At 41.1% G+C, this 24,285-nt stretch overlaps 1 protein-coding gene across 1 annotated transcript; it reads right to left on the bottom strand.

Annotated features, from left to right (window-relative positions):
* Positions 1–312: 312 nt before the first annotated feature.
* kat14 (lysine acetyltransferase 14) lies at positions 313–20,927 on the bottom strand. Its single transcript, NM_001079210.2, is given in 11 exon segments — positions 313–770; positions 1,574–1,764; positions 8,388–8,563; positions 8,897–9,033; positions 10,987–11,543; positions 13,232–13,654; positions 14,152–14,333; positions 15,450–15,571; positions 16,285–16,406; positions 17,529–18,133; positions 20,871–20,927. Coding segments are annotated over 10 exon segments (2,331 nt in total). The 5' UTR covers positions 17,776–18,133; positions 20,871–20,927; the 3' UTR covers positions 313–596.
* Positions 20,928–24,285: the final 3,358 nt, after the last annotated feature.

The raw sequence follows: 24,285 nt of genomic DNA, 5'->3' as shown, positions 1-24,285 counted from the left end.
TGTAATGTAATAATATGGTGTGGAACAGTTCCCTAAGCCTTTCCCCCTGTTCTGCTGCTGATCTGGCTGACTACTTTGAAACTCAAAAATAAAAAAAATGTAACAGTAGTTGACTTTCCTCGGCCTGCATCCTCCAAATCCCACAATTCCCTGCGCACATTATGTCAATTAGGAAGGGAACGTTGCAGTGCAATGCATTGTGGTTAAGTACTTCCTGCATGCAGTCTGTAAACTGTGGACAATTTTTAATATCAAAGTTTTAGACCCTCCTCCCCTACCAGGATTTTAAATAACGCAGAAAGAGAAAACACGTTTTGCAGCTGGATTTCAGCATATAAAATGGTATTTATTCATACTTTTTGAAGGAACAGATTACAGCGATAGGTGGTATAATAGCGGTTCCCCTTTAATATTTGTTAGCTCCTACAGGGTCCATTTACTCCATGCATGTCGCAGCCTTTCTTACAAACACAGATGATTCTTTTGACATTGTTTTTATTTCGTGTGAGGCGCAGCTTACAAAAGACTAATTGGCTTTTCTGCCCTGAAATAAACTGCCAAATATCCCACAAGGCATTTAGGTTAATGTATCTCCATCACCTCCGCAGCCTAAGGAAAAAGGCGTGCTTGCATTCCTTGCTGTCCAACGGGTAATATTTGTCATAGAAGTCCAAAATGTACTCTTGCGTCTTGAATCCGAACTTCTGGTAGAGCAACATCGCTGATGAGTTGGCAGAAACATGCAGGGTGACATCCTTCCCCATACAAGTCTGCCAAGAAAGAAAAATGTTTTTTATTTCTATAGAAAATGATGAAATTGGCCAGAGGCAAAAAGGGTGGGTGGAGAAAAACTGCTATTTTAGCTGGCAAGTTTATGGCGGTTCAGCAAGCAGGAAACTGAAAGAATGAAATGACAATTAAACGGTACTTCTGGCGCTGGATCATATAACTGCTTGCAGGGGAATGTGGGTAGGGCTAGTCACAGTATAGAGCTATTTTAGGAGTTACCAGAACAGAGCTGAAAAGATGCAAACATTAAAGGGTGGTTGCTGGGTTTTTTTTGCTCCTCATTAAAGATAAAATGGTTTAGCCATATTAAAGGGGTAGTTCACCTTTAAATTATTATTTTAGTATGACAGACACTGATATTCTGAGGCAATCTGCAATTGGTTTTCAATTCCTATGTTTTTTTTCCCGTTATTTGGCTTTTTGTTCAGCAGCTCTTCAGTTTGGAAGTTCAGCAGCTATCTGGTTGCTAGGGTCTTTACTTTAGCAACCAGGCAGTGGTTTGAATGAGAGACTGGAATATAAATAGCAGAGGGACTGAATAGAAAGGAAAGGAATAAAGGGTAACTAGTAATAAAATGGCAAGCACACAAAGCAATAGTTTTTGGTTACTGGGGTCAGTTACCCCTGTGAAAGCTTGAAAGATGTAGAAGAGGAAGGCAAATAATATAATAACTTAAAAAAAATAGTGTAGACCAATTGCAAAGTTGCTAGGAATAAGGAATTCAATGACACACTAAAAGTGAACTACCCCTTTAAAGGGATCACACCTCGTATTGCTGCTTACCTGTATAAGGTGGTAGATCATAAATGTGGCGATGCCGGCTCTCCTCCATTCAGGATGCACAAACAAGAATGAGATGTAGGCTTCATTATATTTCACATCTGGAACCATGAAGCCAAAAGCAACGACAACCTTTTTGTACAGCGCTACAACGCTGAAATCTGGATACTGCAAACATTCAGAGAGGTCAATGCCTGAAACCAAAATGCAAAGACATCAGATACATTACAGCAGCCATTACAGCAGCCATTACAGCAGCCAATACAGCAGCCAATACAGCAGCCAATACAGCAGCCAATACAGCAGCCATTACAGCAGCCATTACAGCAGCCATTACTGCAGCCATTACTGCAGCCTCTAGCACCTAGGAGAGGCAAATGCAGCTTCATTATTTGCCCTTGTGTTTGCCAAGTAGAGATAAAGGTGCTCTGCCTGCCGCTGTCCCATGGACAATAGTGTTGGTCAGAACAGCCTCTTGTAACCACATGTAATATTAAAGGGATGATTCACCTTCATGTTAACTTTTAGTATGTTATAGAATGGCCTATTCTTTGCAACTTTTCAACTGGTCTTCATTTTTTTTTGTAATTTTGAATTATTTGCCTACCTCTTCTGACTCCTTCCAGCTTTCAAAAGGGGGTTACAGGCCCCAGCAGCCAAAAATCTATTGCCCTGTGAGGCTACAGTGCTGTTATTTTTACTTTGTATTACTTATCTTTCTATTTAGGCGCTCTTCTATTCATATGCCTGTCTCTTTCAAACCACTGCCTGGTTACTAGGTTATATTGGGCCCTAGCAACCAGACAGCTACTAAAATGCCAAACTGGAAGCTAAATAATGCAAGAACCACAAACAATAAAAAAAAATGAAGACCAATTGCAAATTGTCTTAGAATTAGCACTCTCTACATTATAATAAAAGTTAATTTAACAGGATGAACAACTCCTTTAATCAATATAACCTCTGTATCTTTTTGCCCATCACACATCCTTTTTCCCCAACAGGAACCCTAACCTGGTCTGGCATCAGTGCTAAATATTTATTGGGCTTATGTAAATAAACGAAAAAGTGGGGGATTTTGTGATACAGTTAAATCCTTTCCTCTCAGAACGTCTGTGGGACACAAGGAGCATGTATAATATCTCCCAGCAGGAGGCAGGACACTAGAAGAGGAAGACCCATCACCCTCCCTGCTACCATACCCCTGCAGATGTGAAGGCAGATGGGAAGGCAGACGTGAGAAACCCTTTCAACTTTTTGTCCATAGAATCCTTAAAATAAGAGGAATCTGGGACTGAAGGGCTGTATTCTTGGAAAGATATTTCCACGGACTGCAGAGTGGACCTTTTTTCAAGGGCTTTAAAAATGCCAGTTGGCATGGAAACATTTCTCAGGGTGGTCCCACACCAATTGGATGATGCTATTCTGGAGCATTCTGTCGAGGCACATAATGACTGAAGCAATTAAGGAATCAATTGCTTCTGAAGGATATTTAGGATGGTGTCACCAGAGTCATCCGAGGAGATTTCTCCTTCACTCAATGATTTGGAGGCATGGAGGGAAGCAGTGTTGCTGCAGTCTAAAGGATTATGAGATGCAGGGTGTTTGAGGGATTTAGTGTAGAGATTCGGATCAGTCGCGATCCAATTTGTCCAGTAGCTTATCTAGGCATGCTGCTATTTTAGAGATGCCTGGTGAGAGCTGAATAGCCCATGGAGGAGGTTCTTGACTGGAAGTGGGAGCCTATGCAGGAACTTCTTGTGCAACCAAGGGATTGGAAACCACCTCTGGATCCTTAGTTGTGACCAGAGCTGGCAAGTCCTGAGCCTGGAAAGGAGTCACACCGGGAAGTTTTGAACAGAAGGACACAGTAGGACCTTTCTGCCTGAGGGTCCCTCTGGATTGCCCTTTGCCATGGTGTGAGTAGTGATGTGATAAGGCGTCACCGGCTACCAGCAGAGGAATGAAATCAAGTGCGTACAGTATTAGTTCAGGAAAAATGGTGTCAGTTAAGGTAAGTAGCTCTGGTGGGATATGATTCCTTGACAAAGCCAAGGTAGAACAGTGTCAGAATTACTAAGGCAGTGCCAGTACCAAGTCAGTATGATATCAGTACATTAGTATAGAGCAAATACAATGTAATATAGAGCCAGTACAGGATGGAGAGTGGTAGAATGCGAAGTTCAGGATGAAGAGCAGCAGAATGACACTTCAGAATGGAGAGAGATTAGGGAAATGGCACAAAAAAGGTCATGCCAACGCGATAAGAGAAGCACGCCCCGTGACATAATCCTCCTGCATGATTATAAGGAAATACTCACTTGTGGAATGCAAGGAAACTGACCAGCAAAGGAAGCAAAGAGAAGGTGCGAAGGGGAGCGGAAGGACAGGCATGTTGGGGCAGGCACTGACCAAAGGCAGGGTCCAGTAATGAGTTATAGCACTGAACAGCTTCTGCTCTCAATATACGAGATGCAGGGACTCTGTGTGGCCCGCTCCATAAAAGATTAAACGGACCTGGTGCTTAAGATCCCCTGGAAGCCTGTGTAGGAGAGCTACTGCTGGAGGTCAACTCCTGGCGCCATATTTAATTCTCAGATGAAGCAGGAGGTCCTGTCTCTTTGAAGGACACTATAAAAAAACTGGCTAGAAATGATTGGGTGGAGAGTAGAAGAGAGGAAGAGTCTTATTTCTCTTTTAGTGTCCTGCCTCCTGTACACAGTCCTGCCTCCTTACACAGACATACCTGATTTCACAGATTGAAGAGGGACCATGATACAAACCATTTCACCAATCCATCCCTTAGGCTCACAGGCTCTCCTTGTTCCATTGTGAAGTGATGGATTCTGGAACTTGAACTTTTCAGAGAATCTGTGAACTACTCACTATGGAAAGCAAGGGGCATTTAGGTTCCATCACTTCACAATGGTAGATGGTGGGGGAGGGGCTACATTATACAGAGAGCCTAAGGGAGACACATGGTTTCCTTTCAACCTGCACAACCACAAAAAGCAAATGGCACTCAGGGCTATAAACAAGGGAAAAACCCTTAAAATTTTCTTGCGGAGGTGCACCTCCGCAATAAAATTTTAAGGGTTTTTCCCTTGTTTATAGCCCTGAGTGCCATTTGCTTTTTGTGGTTGTACTGGTTTTGGAGGGTGCCGATCCCTCCAGCAGTGTGCACCAGGCATATAATTTTGGAGTACTAGGGTGTGCGGATAAGGTCTCTGTAGTACAATTCCTTTCAACCTGCACCAAAAGCCCAAATGAAATGTAACGGATTGTGGTTAATTTAAGTACACTTGCCTTTTATATGTTATTTTCTTCTCAGCATACACTGGATATAAAAAGTCTACACACCCCTGGTAAAATGTCAGGTTCCTGTGCTGTACAAAAATGAGACAAAGATAAATAATTTCAGAACTTTTTCCACCTTTAATGTGACCTATAAACTGTACCACTCAATCAAAAAACAAACTGAAATCTTTTAGGTGGAGGGAAGTCTTTTTGGGTATGAGTCTATTAGCATGGCACATTTTGACTTTGCAAGATTTGCCCACCCTTCTTTGCAGAAACACTCCAAATCTGTCAGATTGCGAGGGCATCTCCTGTGCACAACCCTCTTCAGATCACCCCACAGATTTTCAATCGGATTCAGGTCTGGGCTCTGGCTGGGCCATTCCAAAACTTTAATCTTCTTCCGGTGAAGCCATTCCGTTGTTGATTTGGATGTATGCTTTGGGTCATTGTCATGCTGAAAGATGAAGTTCCTCCTCATGTTCAGCTTTCTAGCAGAAGCCTGAAGGTTTTGTGCCAACATTGACTGGTATTTGGAACTGTTCATAATTCCCTCTATCTTAACTAAGGCCCCAGTTCCAGCTGAAGAAAAACAGCCCCAAAGCATGATGCTGCCACCACCATGCTTCACTGTGGGTATGGTGTTCTTTTGGTGATGTGCAGTATTGTTTTTTGCGCCAAACATATTTTTTGGAATTATGGCCAAAAAGTTAAACCTTGGTTTTACTCCCACATGCTTTTGGGAGACTTCAGATGTGTTTTTGCAAAATGTAGCCTGGCTTGGAAGTTTTTCTTCGTAAGAAAAGGCTTTCATCTTGCCACTCTACCTCCACTCATAGCCCAGACATATGAAGAATACGGGAGATTGTTGTCACATGTACCACACAGCCAGTACTTGCCAGATATTCCTGCAGCTCCTTTAATGTTGCTGTAGGCCTCTTGGTAGCCTCCCTGACCAGTTTTCTTCTCGTCTTTTCATCAATTTTGGAGGGACGTCCAGTTCTTGGTAATGTCACTGTTGTGCCATATTTTCTCCACTTGATGATGCCTGTCTTCACTGTGTTCCATGGTATATCTAATGCCTTGGAAATTCTTTTGTACCCTTCTCCTGACTGATATCTTTTAACAATGAGATCCCTCTGATGCTTTGGGAGCTCTCTGTGGACCATGGCTGTTGCTGTGGGATGCGACTAAAAAATGTCAGGAAAGACCAACTAGAGCAGCTGAACTTTATTTGGGGTTAATCAGAGGCACTTTAGGCTGATGCCACACGTGGCGTTTTTACGCTGCGTATTTTCTCAGCCTTTTCTCAGAGAATTAGAAAATACGCAGCGTAAAAACGCCACGTGTGGCATCAGCCTTAAATGATGGCAGGTGTATGTGACTCCTATTTAACATGATTTTGAATGTGATTGCTTAATTATGAACACAGCTACATCCCCAGTTAGAAGAGGGTGTGCACACTTATGCAACCACATTATTTTAGTTTTTTTGGTTTTCTTCCCTCCACCTAAAAGATTTCAGTTTGTTTTTCAATTGAGTGGTACAGTTTATAGGTCACATTAAAGGAGGAAAAAGTTCTGAAATGATTTATCTTTGTCTCATTTTTGTACAGCACAGGAACCTGACATTTTACCAGGGGTGTGTAGACTTTTGATATCCACTGTAGCTACTGGGTTCTGATATTTTCATGGGGTGACGTAATAAAAAATGCAAAGTTTGCCCCAGGTCTTCCAATTCATAGCAGATATCAGATAACTGCTTGGTGGGTACCACTTAGTATAAAGGACAGGGAAAGCTTTAGTCACTGAAATGTTTTAGGCAGGGCTGTGGAGTCGGAGGCAATTTTGGGTACCTGGAGTCGGAGTCGGCAAAAAATTAACCAACTCCGACTACTAAATTTAAATGGGAATAAAAAAAAATAAAGCATATTTAAATGTCCCAATTCACAAACAGTCATAATTAATTACTTCTCTGCTATAAGAATAAAGCCCAATGCACGCAGTGCATAAACGAACACGTTGAGTGACCATTAAGCATGCTTTTCATTGACTGTATGCTTCACTAAATGGGACGTAACGCACAGTTAAGGTGCGGCAGCTCCACTGCGTCGTGTTCCTCTGTTACAGGGAACCCAATGCCCACTGTGAACCCATGTATGTCTCCTTCCTTTCCTCCAATGAATGTATAAAATACATTAGCATATTAAAAACAGAGGAGTCGGGAGTCGTGGAGTCGGAAGTATCAGAAACTGAGGAGTCGGAGAATTTATCTACCGACTCCACAGCCCTGGTCTTAGGCACCCATGGTGACTTCAATTGCTTAATTTCCCTGGGCCCCAGGGAAGTTTTCTGGCATCTTTCCCCAAGCCTCCCGCTATGCCCTGCACCTAGTAAGACCTGGCACAGTACGGAATTCAATCAAAAGTTCAGAACATGTGCCAAAGTCTGATTAAGGAGCACTAGAGGCTGAAAAACAGGCTATCCTTATCCTTTAGCCTTGATTACTGTGTGTATGAAGCTAAAGAATATATTTTTCTGTACTTGTAGACATGAGCTTCTATACCACTTGTCACATCTGGATTATAATTTTAGACTGATTTTTTTTTTTTAAACGTGGCCTGCCAAATATGTGACCACTTATCTACTGTGCCCAACAATGTCTCATATAAGAACGCTGGAGGGCTGCAATACTGACATCATTTGACAAGATCCCCAGTTAGTTCAGGGCAAGTTGGGGAAAGCATATATACATGAACCCCGATTCAGGGCACATTAGATGCAAAAGCCGGCCTGCTACCTCCTCCTGTACTGCAGCGCTTCCATTCGCCAAGTGAAGTGCAACACAGACAGGGCCAACACCTAAACTCCATTCCAATGCAGGGTGTGCATCTGCACTAAATAAACTGAATATTTCCAGGGTCACGTAAAGAGATAAAACCTTGATTTCTGCACCAACATTCCTATATATTTGGTATTTACAGTCAACAGATTAATAAAAAAAAAAAGCACACCCCAGATTAATGTTTCTGTGGCATCAAACTTTAAGCCAAACAGGTTCTGTGCCATTAAAAGCAGGCATTTATATGTTGTTGTAGAGAGCTGAAGGTAATCAAATCTATAATCTAGCAGCTTTCCATAATGGGTGCCACCATGGACTAACTAACCAGGAATCCCCAACCTTTCTAACTTGTGAGCCACACAAGTAAAATGTACCTGGGGGTACCAAATAAGACCTGTGATTGGCTATTTGTAGCCCCAAGTGGACTGTTAGCCTGCAGAAGGCTCTGCTTGGAGTAAAACTGTGTCTCTGGGCTTCCACACTGTTTCTGTGCCACCAAGCCAGAGATTTAAAAATGGGCACCTACTCTAAGACAACTGGGTACAACATCAAACGCGGTGGTGAGCAACATGTTGAGCCACTGGTTGGGGGTCCTAAACTAGACACTTGTAGGCAATACTATCAAATTAATAATGACATCATATTACATATAGATGTCCCAATCCTCATGCATTCTTACCAGGCCAAAAGAATTCTTGGCATATTGAGTTAATGGTGGGTATATGGCTTGGACGGACATAACAGTAATCGATAGGAGACTCTGGCTCCGGTTGCCAGTCAGGCTCATTTCTGTGTGGAAAGGCTTTAATCTCCGCCAGGAGCTGTTGCTTCAGCGTCTTTGTCTCATAGTCGCGCCTGGTGACAGCAAAGGAGAACTAATAATATCTTGGAAGACATATCACTAGCGTAAGTTTGGCAACAAAAAAATACTCACAAAATGAACACAGATCTTCTCTATACTTGTATAACTTGTTCTGATACAGATACACATGCTAGCATGCTCAAAGAGAATCTCTATGTATAAACTTAAACAATTTAAAAAAAAAAATGGGTATATCTAAGTAACTTCTACTAACATTGGCTAATACAAATTCATATTTATTACAAATATATATATATTTGTTGCCCACTACAACATGGCTGTTATTCCAAGGATCTGCAACCTGAGTAAAATAAGTAGCAGTTTACCTTATGTAGGGCTTCAAGACTCTGGCAGTATAGGGGCTGACGATGCTGAGGTCTGAATCCTTGTCTTCACAGCCCCCCAATCTGTACACAAAGCGAGTTGCTGCATGCCGATGTCTCTTTGTGACTGGCAGCGCAGTCTAATGTGAAACAGATATTTTATTAATATATTTTTGTGCTAAATGGCCAATTGGTATAAATTTTCGAATATACTATACATGCAAGGGTCCCTTTTTCATCCACATTGTATTTGACACTATTAATCCACTTTACCAGCAAAGTACCAGTGTTAAAACATACATACAAGGAGAACAGTATCCTTACTGAAGTTCACACCCACAGTTATAAATATAAAGAGAAAGCAGATCCCTGCAGCCATATTGCTTTATTAACTATAATGATAATACAAATAAGTTATAGTTTCCCTTGTGAGCCATAGCTATGATAGCTTCAAGCCAAGGACTGCGATATGATATGAGAAACAGAATTCCTTCAACCAAACAGTAAGCATGACTTAGCGGAACAATAGGTCTGGCAGCTCCCAACACGTCTGCAAAAGTTAAATCTGTTTAGTGGTTGGACAGAGTCCAAGGTTTATTCTTGAGAAGCACAGATATGCCATGCATGAATCATTCATTCTCCCATGCCACTTAATATGAGCCAGCCTATCTTTCCTTCTAATCTAGGTAAATGGTTGAACCAATCTGCACCACTGATCGAGCGGTTCTAGATGTAAGCTTCAATGGAGATGTTACTAAACAGAAAATGCTTTCTCTGTTTAAAGGATCTTGCGGTCTGGTCTGGGAACCTATAGTATTCTGGAAGAAACAACCACACCACACGATCGATTACACTAGTTAAGCTCACGTATTGGATCTTACTTTCCACAGGAAGGCTGTCCTGTGTAAAAGTATTTAATTATATAAAAGTTCTCTCAGAGCAAAGCACAGAACAGAAAGGCTACTTATCTGTGTGTGCAACTCCCAGAGGGGCTGGGGTGCTGCCTGCCACCGCAAGGATCAGAGGGAGCCCATGGCAAAGCAACTGAGAGACTGAATGTCTGAGGAACTGAGAGGAAAGCCAGGATGAGAGAATTTCCCCCAAAGAAGTATTGCGAGTACAGGAGTGACCCCAAGCATTTGTGTTTTTACGGATAGTCTACAAAGGGCCCAATTTAGTGAGGAAACTCATCAAATGTGTGAAGGTAGTGCCCAGTGGGCAGGATTTATTTTATGATGTGTGTTTTGTATGCTGAAATGGGCACCCCTGTGTTAAATAAACATCCTTAAGGAGAAGAAAGTACCTGTTGTGGATCCTGCAAGTTTACTATATTATATATAATAGATATGTCATCCTGTTTTACAGATCAGAGTAAAGGAAATGTGAACTGCCCATGGACGATCCAGAGTGTATTTCAGGCTGATTTGGCCAACTACATGCATGGCCAATGGTCTAATCCAAATACAGGTCAACGTCTTTGATATATGGAATCTTCAAAACTGGAGATTGATATCAAATATCTGACAAATAACAGATAGACCCTACTTATATGTTGTAAGTTCCTTTAGCTAGGCTTATATAAAAAAAAGTGCATAATTACTATCTAAACTACCAAGTTAAAAAAAAAAAAAAAAAAAATTATATATATATATATATATATATATATATATATATATATATATATTATATATGATACACCTATGTCAGAGGGACTATTTACCTATTTGCCTTTTAAAACTATGACTATTAAAGCAAGGCAAAGTCCAGTTTATATTTTAGTTGGCCTTAAAGTAACTGCATAATAAATAATAATGCGAATGCATCCCAACCCATGCAATACACTAAGTCCTTCAGTCCATGGTACACCATCTGTGTAGAATGGCACCTAGTGGTGCATTTCTGTGTGTTCATGTGAGTAATGACCCCAGTATGCACAAGATGACACGAACAGGCAGTGCGCCCAGATGTGGAAAAGGAGTTGCAAGCCAAAACATTACCTGCATAGGGCTGCTGTAGCCTGGAAATAATACAACAGTCCCATACAGACAGATTATCATATCATATCTGATTATTTGTAGGTGCTACTAACTCACCTGGTACCTATCCAAGATTCTGTAGTCTTTGGCTGTTGCCTGATACTCTGGGCCTGAGGGTGCTGGTCTTGAGACAGACCCTTCTCTCGCTCCATACACTCCGCCTACCAGCTGAAGGGCAGCATTCACTGCTTGATCTAAATCAAAGAGGGGTAGCCCTCTCTCACGCTTGGCCTGACGGACAAGTAGCTTGCGCCTGAGTCTCCTGGCCTCATGAGTTATTGCCACTGCATTTGGGCAGGTCTCTAGGCGTTTTAAAAGAAGTTTTTCCTCATAAAGGCTTATCGCATTGTACTGTGTGCCTTTGTTTTTGTCACTTTCTGTGGGCAGGGGCCCTTTCTTCTTGCGCCTTCTTTCCCGCCAGGAATCTTCAGGTAATTCTTCTTCAATCCTCTCAGATCTCTCCTCTTCACTTTCTATCTCTTGTTTAATCTGTAGGGGGTTTTTAACCTTTTTGTGGCATATGGGTGTCGAGGAACCAGCTAGTGATGCACTGGTAGGAGGTATGTATTCCATCCCAGGATCAATTACACTGTCTGCTTCCAGCTCCTCATCATCTGTGGGACAGAACACATACATCACTAAAAGGCAGCTGAGGCAGAGACTTTCTGTTAATAAAACCAACCAACAATTAGAACACATGGAAAATGCATCCATAACTGAATGCTAGGTATTAAAGAACATACAAAGCCAGAATAGGAAGCATCCTTGTCAAGTAGAGACTGCTCAAAGCATTTGGCTGCATCGGCTGCCTGTAACACAACCCCTTTTTTCTATAATAGATCAACAAACAGAGCTTGTGCTGAACAAAATTAAAGAAAAAAGAAATATCTATGAATTGTGTTATTTTGTGCACTAAACAGGGTAAAATCTGAGGGTATAAGTCACAATCTACCTCCAGTTTCAAAATCAAAACAAACCAGCAGCCCACTGAGAAGCCCTGTATAACAACAACAAAAATAAACCCTTTACTATCACCAGATGCAGCCTGTCAGGCTTTTAGATAAAGAGCTGCTCATTATACAGAGGATTCTAAGGAGACTGCTGCTTTGTAACTACTCCTAGTGGTCAGGAAGGAGAATGTGACTTTACTTTTAGGTGCCCCATTTAATGCAAAAAAAATAAATACATCAAGGATCCCCAACCTTTTTTACCTGTGAGCCACATGCAAATGTTGAAAGAGTTGGAGAACAAAACAAGCATGAAAAATGTTCCTTGGGTTTCAAATAGGGGCTCTGATTGGCGATTTAGCAGCCCCTATATAGACTAGCAGCTTACATGAGGCTCTGTTTGGCAGCAAACCTGTTTTTATGCAACCAAAACTGAAAGGTATGTTCAGCACAAGCCCTATTTACTGAACTAATATTTAAAACTGGGTTTTAGTTAACCCTTAAGGTTAAGGTCCTTAAGGTAACATGGGTGCCTGGTGAGAAATCTCTTATTCTTTGGCCAATGAAGCCCCTGACAATACCTTACCCTTCACTTTTTTTTCAGTTGCCTCATGTAAAACACACTATATGTGTCGATCCCTGTTAACTGCCCGAATGTGTAAGGAGACATTTTTGAGCAATTACCTGGGATCGCCAAATGTAAAGTGCATTACATGCAGCAACTAAAAGAATCCCAGAGGAAAGGTGGTGTTCATCGCCCATGGGAGAGGAGATTTCCCACCAGGCAATGAAGCACCCAGTGTGACATCATCTTTAAGGGTGAGATGCTGTGTTGGAATAAAGATCTACACTTATTTTACAATGCCTGTATCTTGGATTCTGTGATTGTCACTCTTAAAATATTACAGTGTATGAGTATACTTGTAGATTATAAGTTCTTTTGGGCAGGGCTCTCTTCACCTCTTGTATCGGTTATTGATTGCTTTATATGTTACTCTGTATGTCCAATGTATAAAACCCACTTATTGTACAGTGCTGTGGAATATGTTGGCGCTTTATAAATAAATGTTTATAATAATAATAATATTTGAAACTACAGTGGTTGCAACCATGCACAAGGGCAATATCCAAAAATACTGGCATAGAATCCAGGTTCAGGCTTAGCTCAGTTGCTCTTTGCAGCATTTGGATCTGCCTGAATTCCAAGCATCTGGCCAAACTGAATCTCGTCGCCACATCTGATCATAAATTTGTTATAAATTTCCTGCATATCTATTTATATTTAATCATAGAAAAAAAAAAAAAACCACGTTCATGAGGGACAGAATTTCCATCATGCAGAATTCCACACTAACCATGAAACAGTGCTTGTGGCGGCATAACATCAGGGATTAGATCAGCCTCAGAAAGAAGACTGGGAGTTGCTGAGTGAGAAGCTGGTGTCCCTGGAGCAGAGAAATCTAAGGATGGAGAAGGGGAAGGACTAGTCATAGGTGTTCGGTCAGATGAACTCATGGATGAGAAATCTATCACTTCACCCTTCTCTAGCACAATATCAGGACGACGGCTTCTTCCACTAGAGAACTTCACTGGTGTGGAGGATGTACTACGATCCACAAAGCCAGAAGCCTCTTTTTGTGCTCTTCTTATCTCTTTGGCTTCCTGAGTGCGTGACCTTTTCTCCTTCAGCTCCATTGCTGACTCAACTGGATTTCGGCTCGCTCTCTTCCTGAGACCTTCTACTGTGATAACCGGATCAAGGGAAGTCTTCACTGGGACTGGAAACATGTAAATACATTAAGGATTTCTTTAGGTACAAGTAAATAGAGGCTTGTTTGTAGTTTCCCAGTTTTAATTTCTGTATAAAACTAATAACATGACAAAGTATAAGGGCTGTGGCACACGGGGAGATTAGTCGCCGCCCGAAATGCCATCCCACCAGCTAACCCTTTTGAAAACACAGACACCGCATAAAAAAAAAAGCTATATAACTGTTTGGGGCATGAGAGAAAACCAAAGTAGGTGAAAGGGAATTGGATTCGGTTCTTCAATAAGCAATAAGTGTATTTAGAACCTGTATCACCATCAACATTTTTAACTTCATGTAGGGGTAGATAGAGGCAGACTCTGCCTCAGAGTAATAATCGGTAGCATTGTGTTTTTTTTTTTACAAGGTAAAGGTAAGAAACCTTTAATTCAAACAATCTAGTATTTACATAAAACTTTTTTTTAAAACAATTTACAATATTTGGGCACAATTCTAAATTTAACACACCCTTTGTTTTCTGTAAAGCAATAGAATACTTTTCTCCCTCAGGTCTCATGATGGGCGGCTTGTTGTGCACCAGTTTCCACCATCCCGGTTCACCAAATTCCTGAGCCCCAGATCTAAAGAACAAAGGACTTCCTACCGAAAGGCATCCTGCGACTGTGCTCCACCAGGTGGAGGTCTTCTTTCTGTTGAATAGAAAAGATGAGACCTGCTATTAAATTATATTAAGTTGAATTGCCTCGAGTAATGTGTTTTACTTGCGACGACTGAAAGATTTTGCGAGGGGAAGATATTTTTAGGATATTTAGTTGTCTGCGATATTGAAGATTTACCATGCTAACCCTTAAGGACAAATAACAAAAGACCCACACAGCACCTCTTCTAAGGTTTACCCTCCAGGATGCTAATCTGTATTTAGTTCTAAAATGTAATGTTCTCTATGGACTCTATTGAGGCCAATCCCAAGAAACGCCAGCTGCAAGATGAGCAGTGGCAAGAGGGTATACCTGAGCAAACCCCCTTTTGCATGTGGAGAATTTGCCCACTTCAAAGCAATGAAGTCAGAATATTTTCCCATTGCAGTAATATGTAAAGCAATGGCTTATTTTGTGCAGAGCATGGCTTCTCTGCATTTTGCATACATATATACGAGAGAAACCTGCTATATTTTTCCTTTGCAAAAGTATTCTGCCTGCATTACCCCATGGACCTAAAACTGCTCTACTGAATCCTATGGAGAATGCCTCAGCAAAGGAAAGCAACACAGAAAACTGGTGCAGCTTAAGTACTAAAGCCTGCAGCACCCCAAACATTAGAAGCAAGGCAAAGGAAGGCATAAAATAGAGCTAATATACAGGCGAGTCACACTCCTAAGGGAACTGCTACACAGGGCTTTTTCTCAGCAAATAAGAGTATGCATTTTTGCACTGAAATACACTCAGTAGGACTCATTTATCAACATTGTGAAAAATTGCCCATGGGCAGTAGCCCATAGCAACCAATTAGTGATTTGCTTTTTCCAGCCAGCTGCAGCCAATGCAACAATTTGATTGGTTGCCATGGGTTACTGCCCATAGGCAATTTTGCCTAGTATTGATAAATGGCCCTCAGTGTGTCTAAACCCAGGCTGATGCAGTGCCTCTGGATAGAGACACAAAAGTGAGAGAGTTGGCTGATTCTCCATATGCGCTTATTGGCAGGCTGAGAATCAGTTCTGCGTGGCATTAGCCATGCAAGATGCAAACAATGAGTATAAAATAACTGTCTGTAACATTAAAAAAAATGGTTTCCTGGTCACTCACCGGTTTCCAAGCAAGAAGTTCCAGTGCTTCTCAATAAAAGAACAGATGTCTTCTTTCCATCTGAAATAACCTTGTCGCCCAGTTTCCTCCAGGGAGAGATTGTACATTGCAAGCATAACCACCTGCCAGATAATAGGCTATTAATGCCTTTCTATTGAGTTGCTGGTATAAACAAAACTTTTCAGTGTCCACGGTTTATAATTATTATACAGAACTATATAAACAAATGCAATGCAACTAGAATCTAACACTTTTAATTAGCAAAGCATAGGCCAATTCTTTTAAATGCCAGCTGAAGCAAACAACCAAACTTTACAGTGATCTTAAAGGGGATCTATGATGTACAGTATGCATGGTATGTAACTATTGTGCCTGAGTCTGCGCTTTCAGAAGGAGCCAGCGCTACTCATTAGAACTGCTTTCAGGTAACCTATTGTTTCTCCTGCTCCCATGTAACTGGAGGAGTCTCAAGCCGGACCTGGATTTCTTACTATTAAGTGCTATTCTGATATCTACCGAAAGCTGCTATCTTGCTCCCTTCCCATTGTTCTGCTGATCGGCTGCTGGGAGGGGGGTGATATCACTCCAACTTGTAGCTCAGCAGTAAAATATGACCGAAGGTTATTAAATCACAGGTCACATGGCTGCGGGCACCTGGATGTGAAATTTTAAACTTAAATATAAAAAAAATCTGTGTTTTTAAAAAAAACGGATTTCAATGCAGGATTCTGCTGGAGAAGCTCTATTAACTGATGCGTTTTGAAAAACACATGTTTTCCCAAGACAGTATTCCTTTAAAAGTATAATTATGAATTAGACAGAAATTGTCACTTACCTGCTGCCACGTTAGTCTTAATCGTTCAAATTGCTCTTTGCCATCTTCAGAACAAGCAAAGCATATGAATTTGAAGTAGTTATCTCCTTTAAGATAACTCGGAGGATCCCCTTTCAGCTGACCTATAAATGAAGGAATGTTATCAGTTACAAAAGTGGTATTGTTTTATAGGTAGCAATCTAAAATTACACACTGCACATTCATGAAATCAGCAATAATGTATTGTTGTTTAAAAACATGGATAGTTTGTTACAGACATGCAGCAGCTCAAATCTAGTTACAATATAACACCGGGGTCCTCACAGTTTTTAAACAGGGCCAGTTCATGGCCGAACTATAGTACTCAACTACGCCACCCCCTCCTGCTGTGGGGTCAAATTATGGGCCACTCCTGCATCCTCCCTCTCCCTGCTCCCCCACTGGGTCCTCCCTCTCCTAGCTCCCCCGCTCTGTCCTCTCTCTCCCAGCTCCCCCGCTCCCCGCTGTGCCCTCCCACTCCCCGCTGCCAGTGAGGATGCATCGGGGGCCGGGTAGATTACCTTGGGGGGCCTGCAGTTTGAGGATCCCTGATATAACACCAGCACAGAAATGAATGCTCTTATTTAAAGGTAAACCCTTTACATAAGATAATTTATAATGAAATATAATGCAAATTATAAAATGCCTCTATATATTAATGAAAATTTGTCAGACTTACTTGTAAATAGGTTATTTCACTGGGGAGGCCAGTGTTTCTTTTTGGAAAAAATTGCACCCAGTGAAAAAAAAGAGGGCAGCTCCATTTTACTTATCTCCCAGCCATCCACAGCTTGGGCTACCTAAGTAAACTTTAGTGTATTTTACTATACAGTGCTAGAGACATCTGGGAAAAAGTAAGCAAGATGGCCCTATGTCATTTGGGAAAACTTACACCTGCTCCTTATAACTCGCTAGTAAATACCCGCTGTGTAGCCATGGGGGCAGCCATTCAAGCTGGAAAAAAGGCAAAGGTTACATAGCAGATAACTGATAAACTCTGTAGAATATAATTGAGTTTTATCTGTTATGTAACCTGTGCCTTTTTCTCCTTTGAATGGCAGTCCCCATGGCTACATAGCAGCTTATTTATATAAACTATAGAAGTCTTTCTGAGGCAAACACACAACTTTCACCAGTGCAGGGCAACAGTAAATATTTTAGTTACTTTTATACACTTCAATTTTTTGGTTTTATTGTTCCTTTAAGTATGCATTAGTGATGCTTACTTGCTGGAATCCACTTTTGACATTTGTCACAATAAAAAGGCATTTCCTCCATCCATGGTGGGTCCACATCATCGCCAACATCACTGTTTAAGGAATCCCCACTCTGATCGTGGGACAAGTCAACAGATGCCTGATCCTCAGACTCAACTAGCAGAAGGGTCTCTCCTTCCACTTCGCCTTCCTCCAGTCCCTCTGATGCAGATGTTCTTGTCGCTTCATCATCAACACTGGTAAGAGAGATATCCATTTCCCAAAATCCAGTCACAAAATCTCTTTAGTTTGTTTCAAAAGTGTGTATATTTTGTTTCCTTTAGAAACCTTAAGGCCTTTTGGCATTTCTCAGAGCCAGCTTCAACTGTCCAAAAAATGCAGAGAAAAAACTCAAGTCATTCTGAAAGTTCTGTCACTGTGCTGCATCAATTCCTAAGCACAAAAACTCTTGGCAGAATTGATATCTAAGCCTTGGAGGATCCCTCAGTGAGAAGAACTTTATCTCTTTCTGCCTCAAGCTGTTTGGTTAGATGAATTTGCTCCTGAAGTAGGCGGAGGTTCTCCTGCTTCCGACTCTGCCTTTGCAAGTCTTGAATTACTCCGTCACGCAGTCTCTGCAACCCAACAACAGACTTATTAACATCTACCCTTCAGCAGCTTCCATTCCATACAAAGAGTCATGAGTCACAACAGTGTAATTGTACCAGTTTATGAAATGTCATACTGGTAACATTCTATACCAATATTGTATAGCACAGGCGTGTATGCTGTCCAACATTTTCATATCAGGGTGCCCTTAAAAGAAAACTATTTTAATCTCTGTAATCTGTCCCTTCAAAAGTATGAATAAATACCTTCTCCACAGCATACAGACAGCATGCAGGTAGTACATAATCCACAATGCACTGCACTGTGATGTTCCTTTTATCATTGACATTATGTGTGCAGGGGATTGTGGGATTTGGAGGATGCAGGCTAAAGGCAGGCAGAGGACATTAGACTACTGTTACATTTTTTTTTTTTTTTGAGTTTTAAAGTAGTCAGCCAGATCAGCAGGAGAACAGGCTAAGGTAACTGTTCCAATCCATATTATCACATTAAAAATCATGAAAAGGCTGCATATTTTTAACTGATGTAATATTGCAACATTGCTTGAAATTATGTTTTCATTTTTTAAAAACTTTTAGTTGTGTTTGGTTGCAGTTTCCCTTTAGTTAACAAGGGTACAGATATATAAAAACATTGCTATGGCAGTCACCCAGCTAAAGCTCTAGGGGTCTTACGAACAGCAAGTAACCAGTGGTGTTATAGCTCAACCTATTCACCCTCACACCCATTGGGTACAAAAAAAGATTATTATTATTTCATTAGTGCTAGGGCCTCTCTCTTTTGGACTACAGTTCAACAGCTGGTGGACCATAGACTGGAACTATTAAAAGAAACCATTTCAAGAAGCTTTGCAATATACATTTATTACAAATTTATAATGGCTTGGAAGTTATCTGTATAAATAACTGCTATTAAAAGCAGTGTCTGTCCTTTTTCTATTCTCTGTCCTGGTGGCTCGGACTGTAACACAAACCAGCAGATTAACAGACCTGGGTTGTATCCTTATTGCTAAAAGTTATTTTTAAGGGACGACATAGTGTGATTGGTTGAAAAATAAATGTCACAATGTGAGCTGACACTCCAATGTGTCACAGTTCTCCAACTTTGAGGCTGGGCCCCTATGGGGACTTGGAGTGGGTGGCAACTAAGTATGTAGGTTAGTGAGGATATTAGGGAAAATCAAATGAAAGCCCAGCTTGAAGGTCAACTAGGGTGCAATTTGTGGTGGATATGTTTTGCTTCCTTGAATGATATAGCAATACATCTATACCCATTTCATTAGTTAAGGGGGCCCTGAACAAAGGTTAAATCTTTAACTGCAAATATTTGACAACCAATGCTCTATACTTTGGTCCATAAGAGACAAGTTATGTTTTCAGTTTGCAACTAAGAAAATAAATTCAAGTTTTGTTTAATATAAAAACTGCATATTTATAAACTCATCAATTAAATGGCATGAAGCAGGCAGTCTAATGAAGTAGAGTTTAAGTACAGTAACAGCCCAAGTATTAAGCACTGTGCAAAAGAAACTTTAATGTCGTGTTTGAGGTGTGAGCTGCGCAATCAAACCTGCAGCACTGGGAGGAGGAACACTGAGAAGGTACTGCAGGAACATGCCTGGCAACAAAATACATTTTATAAAAGGTTCCACACAGGCCTGCATGCCCAGGACCCTGCCATCATTGTTTGCCTGGAATAGTTTAATGGACATGTAAACCCCACACACAAAAAATTAAGCAGTGAAGCCTCTTTGAAATCTTTCAAAACCTGCCACTCTGGTTGTCCAGAGGTTAATAGTAAGGCTGCAACATCTCCTTAATCACTTAGATTTCCTTCTCCTCCTGTAACCCAATTGGGAATTTGCTTTGATTCCTGGCTTGCCAAACATGCTCAGTTGTTCTAAACTCAGATTACTAAACACACCCTCCAGTCCAGCAGCCAGTGAAGAGATGGCATTGCTGGTTCCCATAGAAACTCAGCTCTAGCTGTCTGCTTCAATTTTTTTCTCCTAACCTCCTCTCCTGAGCTCAGCTCAAACGAAGCAAAACTTTTATTAAAGACAGTTGAGCCTGTTTGAGCCTGTATTCTTGATGAAATGTATGCTGAATAAGGGTCTGTGTGTGTGTATGCTGTTTGCAGATAAATGTAACTGATTATGTATCAGAGGAAAAATGGCCACTGGGTGAAAGCTGCTATTTGCTTTAGGAAAATGTGATGTTGCTGGCAAGCGGAGGGGGGGATATATGCAGTACAAATGATGCCATCTGGGTGGAGGAGATGTGCCCAACTGATATACATTGTAGGCAAATGTAGGCTTTACATGTCCTTTAAATGTACGTATTTGAGCCTTTATCTGTACAGTATTGCACTTCAGATACTTCAGAGCCCTGAACTGCAATGTATGAATGGGGCTAAAATATCATCTTTATTGAGGGATAAATTCCATCTCTGAGCTGGGTTGTTCCTCATGTAGTGAGGGCAAGTAAAGTTGTTACTGTACTGAAATCAGAAATAATGCACCCCCATTCAGCCCCAGTGCAATAAGCATACAGCCTTACTGTACACCATAAGGAGTGGGAACATTTCAAATATAGTGGGTTCAATGTATTTACTTTGCTAGGATAACACTGATTGCCATGACCTTCATTTAGCATAATGGGCAAGGAGCAGACAGAGCATAAGTGCTAGCTCAGCTCCAGTTCAGGGCACATGCGGCGAAAGTAGCACATCCCTGCTACTAACCTCTCTGTCCAGTCTCTGCTTCACATGCACGCCAACCACCGTACCCACAGACAGCACCACAGAGATACCCAGCACCACCTTCGATATGGTAGACATGCCTGCAATAACGCAGGACCGGATGGGGCGGGGCGATTGTGGAACGCAAGAAGTTGCTGCGCAGCTGCAAACCGGAAGCTGGGAAAGAGAAGCTGCAGAATCCATTTTGGGAAAGGGGAGACGTTTATGATAAATATGTGGGTTACCGGCGGGAAATATATGGTTTATATTAGTTTGCATGTAAAGCGTATGACAGCTGTGCAATTACGTTTCGTTATCCGCTTTTACTAATATGTTACTTTGAAGGAGCATTTTGTCTGGTGTGGGATTAGATGAACGGGTGTATAAATCCTGCTTGATAGTATATGCGAGAGGCTGCACATATGTGACTGGTACTAAGCTTGCTTATTTCGTAATAAAGAGAAACTCACGATCAATAAAACGTGTGGTTATTTAGATTCCTGTGATTGGGTATCAGGAGTTTGCTAGTTATGCTGCTGGGGCAATTTGCAGGGCATGGAAGTAGCCATTGGGGCAGAGCTAATGTCCCGCTTGCAGCACATGGAAGCCACATATCTGGGTTTAGTAAAGGGGAAGGGGTTTGCACCTGGCAGGTAAATATTACAGTTTTATGCCAATGTTACTAACAGGGAAGAAAGAATATCTTTTCTAAAAAAGATGGCATTCCCAGGAAGGAGCCATATCAGTGGTAATTAGAAGTTAATGGGTCCCACACAGTATTTTCCCTTGATCTTCATATTTTAATAATGTTCATCATTCAATACATTTTATTTGGCCTTTTTAAATTTCTGATTTTGATATTAGAAAATGCCCCAATTTATGCCCAGGTATGTAACAGCTCATTAAATGGAATCCCGCAAATTGGGTTGTTGCAAATTTCACATATAGGCACAATACCACCTGCAGATAGATTTGTAGTATGATTAAGTAAACACTGAGAACCCATGTAAAAGAAATAAACACATGATTTAAAAAGTTTTATTGTATGTGTTGTATTGGTGCCAGGCAGCTGCCAATTATTATAACCTATCCCCCTACTACAATATGGGCTCGTACAGACAGAGGTTTTGCCCTGCGTTCCCAAGATGGCGTTCTTTTGTGTTCCACCGCCGGGCGAAACACAGCCTTTACTTCCCTGTCTTGCTGTACTCACATAGACATGTAAGCACCTAACGCAGGTAAAACACAGCATGTTGCGTTCCACCTGTGTTCAGCACTTATAAGTAGGAATGCACCGAACCCACCCTGACGGATTCTGCCAAAATCCCGAACCGAATCCAAATCCTAATTAGCATATGCTAACTAGGATTGGGAAAAAAAATTTTCCCCAGGCCATTTAACCCTTTCCAAATTCTACTTAGCATATGCAAATGTATGCTAATTAGGACTCGGTTCAGCCGGGACCGTGGATTCGTCCGAAACCGAATCCTTCAAAAAAAGCCTGGATTCGGCCCATCCCTACATATGAGCCTATGATTAAGTACCATAGGGTACGAAATGCGTAAGGCTAATTGCTATATGTGTTAGTACAATAAATCTTTTGTGATTTTACTTTAATGAATGACTGTTATTCAACTACCTCAACACCGGAGTGCCTGCCTTTTTTCCATAGCTGTGACCTACTTATGAGAGCCTGTGTGAGTACAGCGGGACAGGGAAGAATGGTCTGAGTCTATTACTGTGTTCCCCTGCAGTGGAAGCAGGTACAGACACTTGAGTTTAAGCCCTATCTCTGACCTTTTTCTTTCTGATTTACTATCATTTCTATCCCTGAATGTTTTACTGATGTTCCTTCTTCCATATATTCAGTCATGCATATGCTATGAAAAAAGTGTAATACACAAATCTGAGTGCTAAGATTCAGTGAGTCATTAATGTAGCATCAGCCCAGTGCTGGGTGTGTCGTGCTGGGCTGCTAATACCAATGACTCACTAAATTAAGCAATTGCAGTTGTGTGCGCACCTTATTATTGTTAATTTATGCATAACTGGAAACTAGGCATGGAACATTAGATTTGGAGATATTAAAATGTGTGGTACTTTGCCGTTTGCTTTCTTCTATGGTTGTTCAACTTTTTCCTGCAGTAGGGCTGATCATCTAATATGCCATATTAACTGTATGATTTCTTACTAGAAAAAATGATATTGATCAGGGATCCCCAACCTTTCTTACTTGTGAGCCACAGTCAAATGTAAAAAGACTTGGAGAGCAACACAAGTATCATAAAAGTTCATGGAGGTGCCAAATAAGGGCTGTGATTGGCTATTAGGGAGCCTCTATGCACACTATCAGCTTACAGGGGGCTTTATTTGGTAATTCATATTGTTTTTATTTAACTAATACTTGCCACCAAGTCAGAAATGAAAAAATAACTACCTGGTTTGGGGGCACTGAGAGCAACATCCAAGGGGTTGGTGAGCAACATGTTGCCCCTGAGCCACTGGTTGGGGATCACTGATATAGATCCTCTGTAGTGAAATATTTGTCCCTCAGTCTTTCAGTTTGACAGCCCTGCGCTACACTTATTTAGCTAGTTATATTAGAGGTACACCAAATGCAGCATTTGATTAGGCAAATGTATGAGTCCGGGCACTTCTAGCAGGATTTGGAATTGTTTTGGTTAAACCCTTAAAATCACAAGACTTTAAAGCTCTGGGCAGCTTAAAGTGCCAGTTTTCTTTTTTAAAATATTGGATTTACAGTGCCCTCCATAATGTTTTGGACAAAGACACATTTTCTTTCATTTACCCTCTGCTCCTCAGTGTAAAATTTGAAATCAAACAATTCAGATGTGATTAAAGTGCACATTCCAGACATTAGTTTAAAGTTATCTACATACATTTCAGTTTCACCTTGTAGAAACACTTTTTTATACATAATCCCCCTCATTTCAGGGCACCAAAATATTTGGGACAAATTAATGGTAGGTATGTTAAAGCAGTCATGTTTGTTGCATACTCCTTGCATGCAGTGACTGCTTGGATTCATAGACATGACCAGATGCTGAGTATCTTCTCTGGTGCTGCACTGCCAAGCCTCTACTGCAGCCACCTTCAACTCTTGCTTGTTCCAGGGGCTTGCCCCTTTTAAGTGTCCTTTTCAGCATATAGAAGGTATGCTCAGTTGGATGGCTTGGCCATTCAATAATTTTAAATTTTATAGCTTTGAGAAACTCCCATGTTGCCTTAGCAGTAAGTTTGGGATCATTATCGTGTTGCAGGATGAAGCACCTTCCAATGAGTTTGGAATAACTTACTGGAACTTGAGCAGATAAGATGTTTCTATACATCTTAGAATTCATTGTTCAACTGCCATCAGCAGCTACATCATTGATGAATATAAGTGTGCCAATACCTG

Source organism: Xenopus tropicalis, chromosome 5, assembly GCF_000004195.4.
Source record: "Xenopus tropicalis strain Nigerian chromosome 5, UCB_Xtro_10.0, whole genome shotgun sequence".
In the NCBI taxonomy this organism is placed as follows: domain Eukaryota; kingdom Metazoa; phylum Chordata; class Amphibia; order Anura; family Pipidae; genus Xenopus; species Xenopus tropicalis.
Note: the sequence above shows the minus strand (reverse complement) of the source record. Positions and strands in the feature narration are given on the sequence as shown.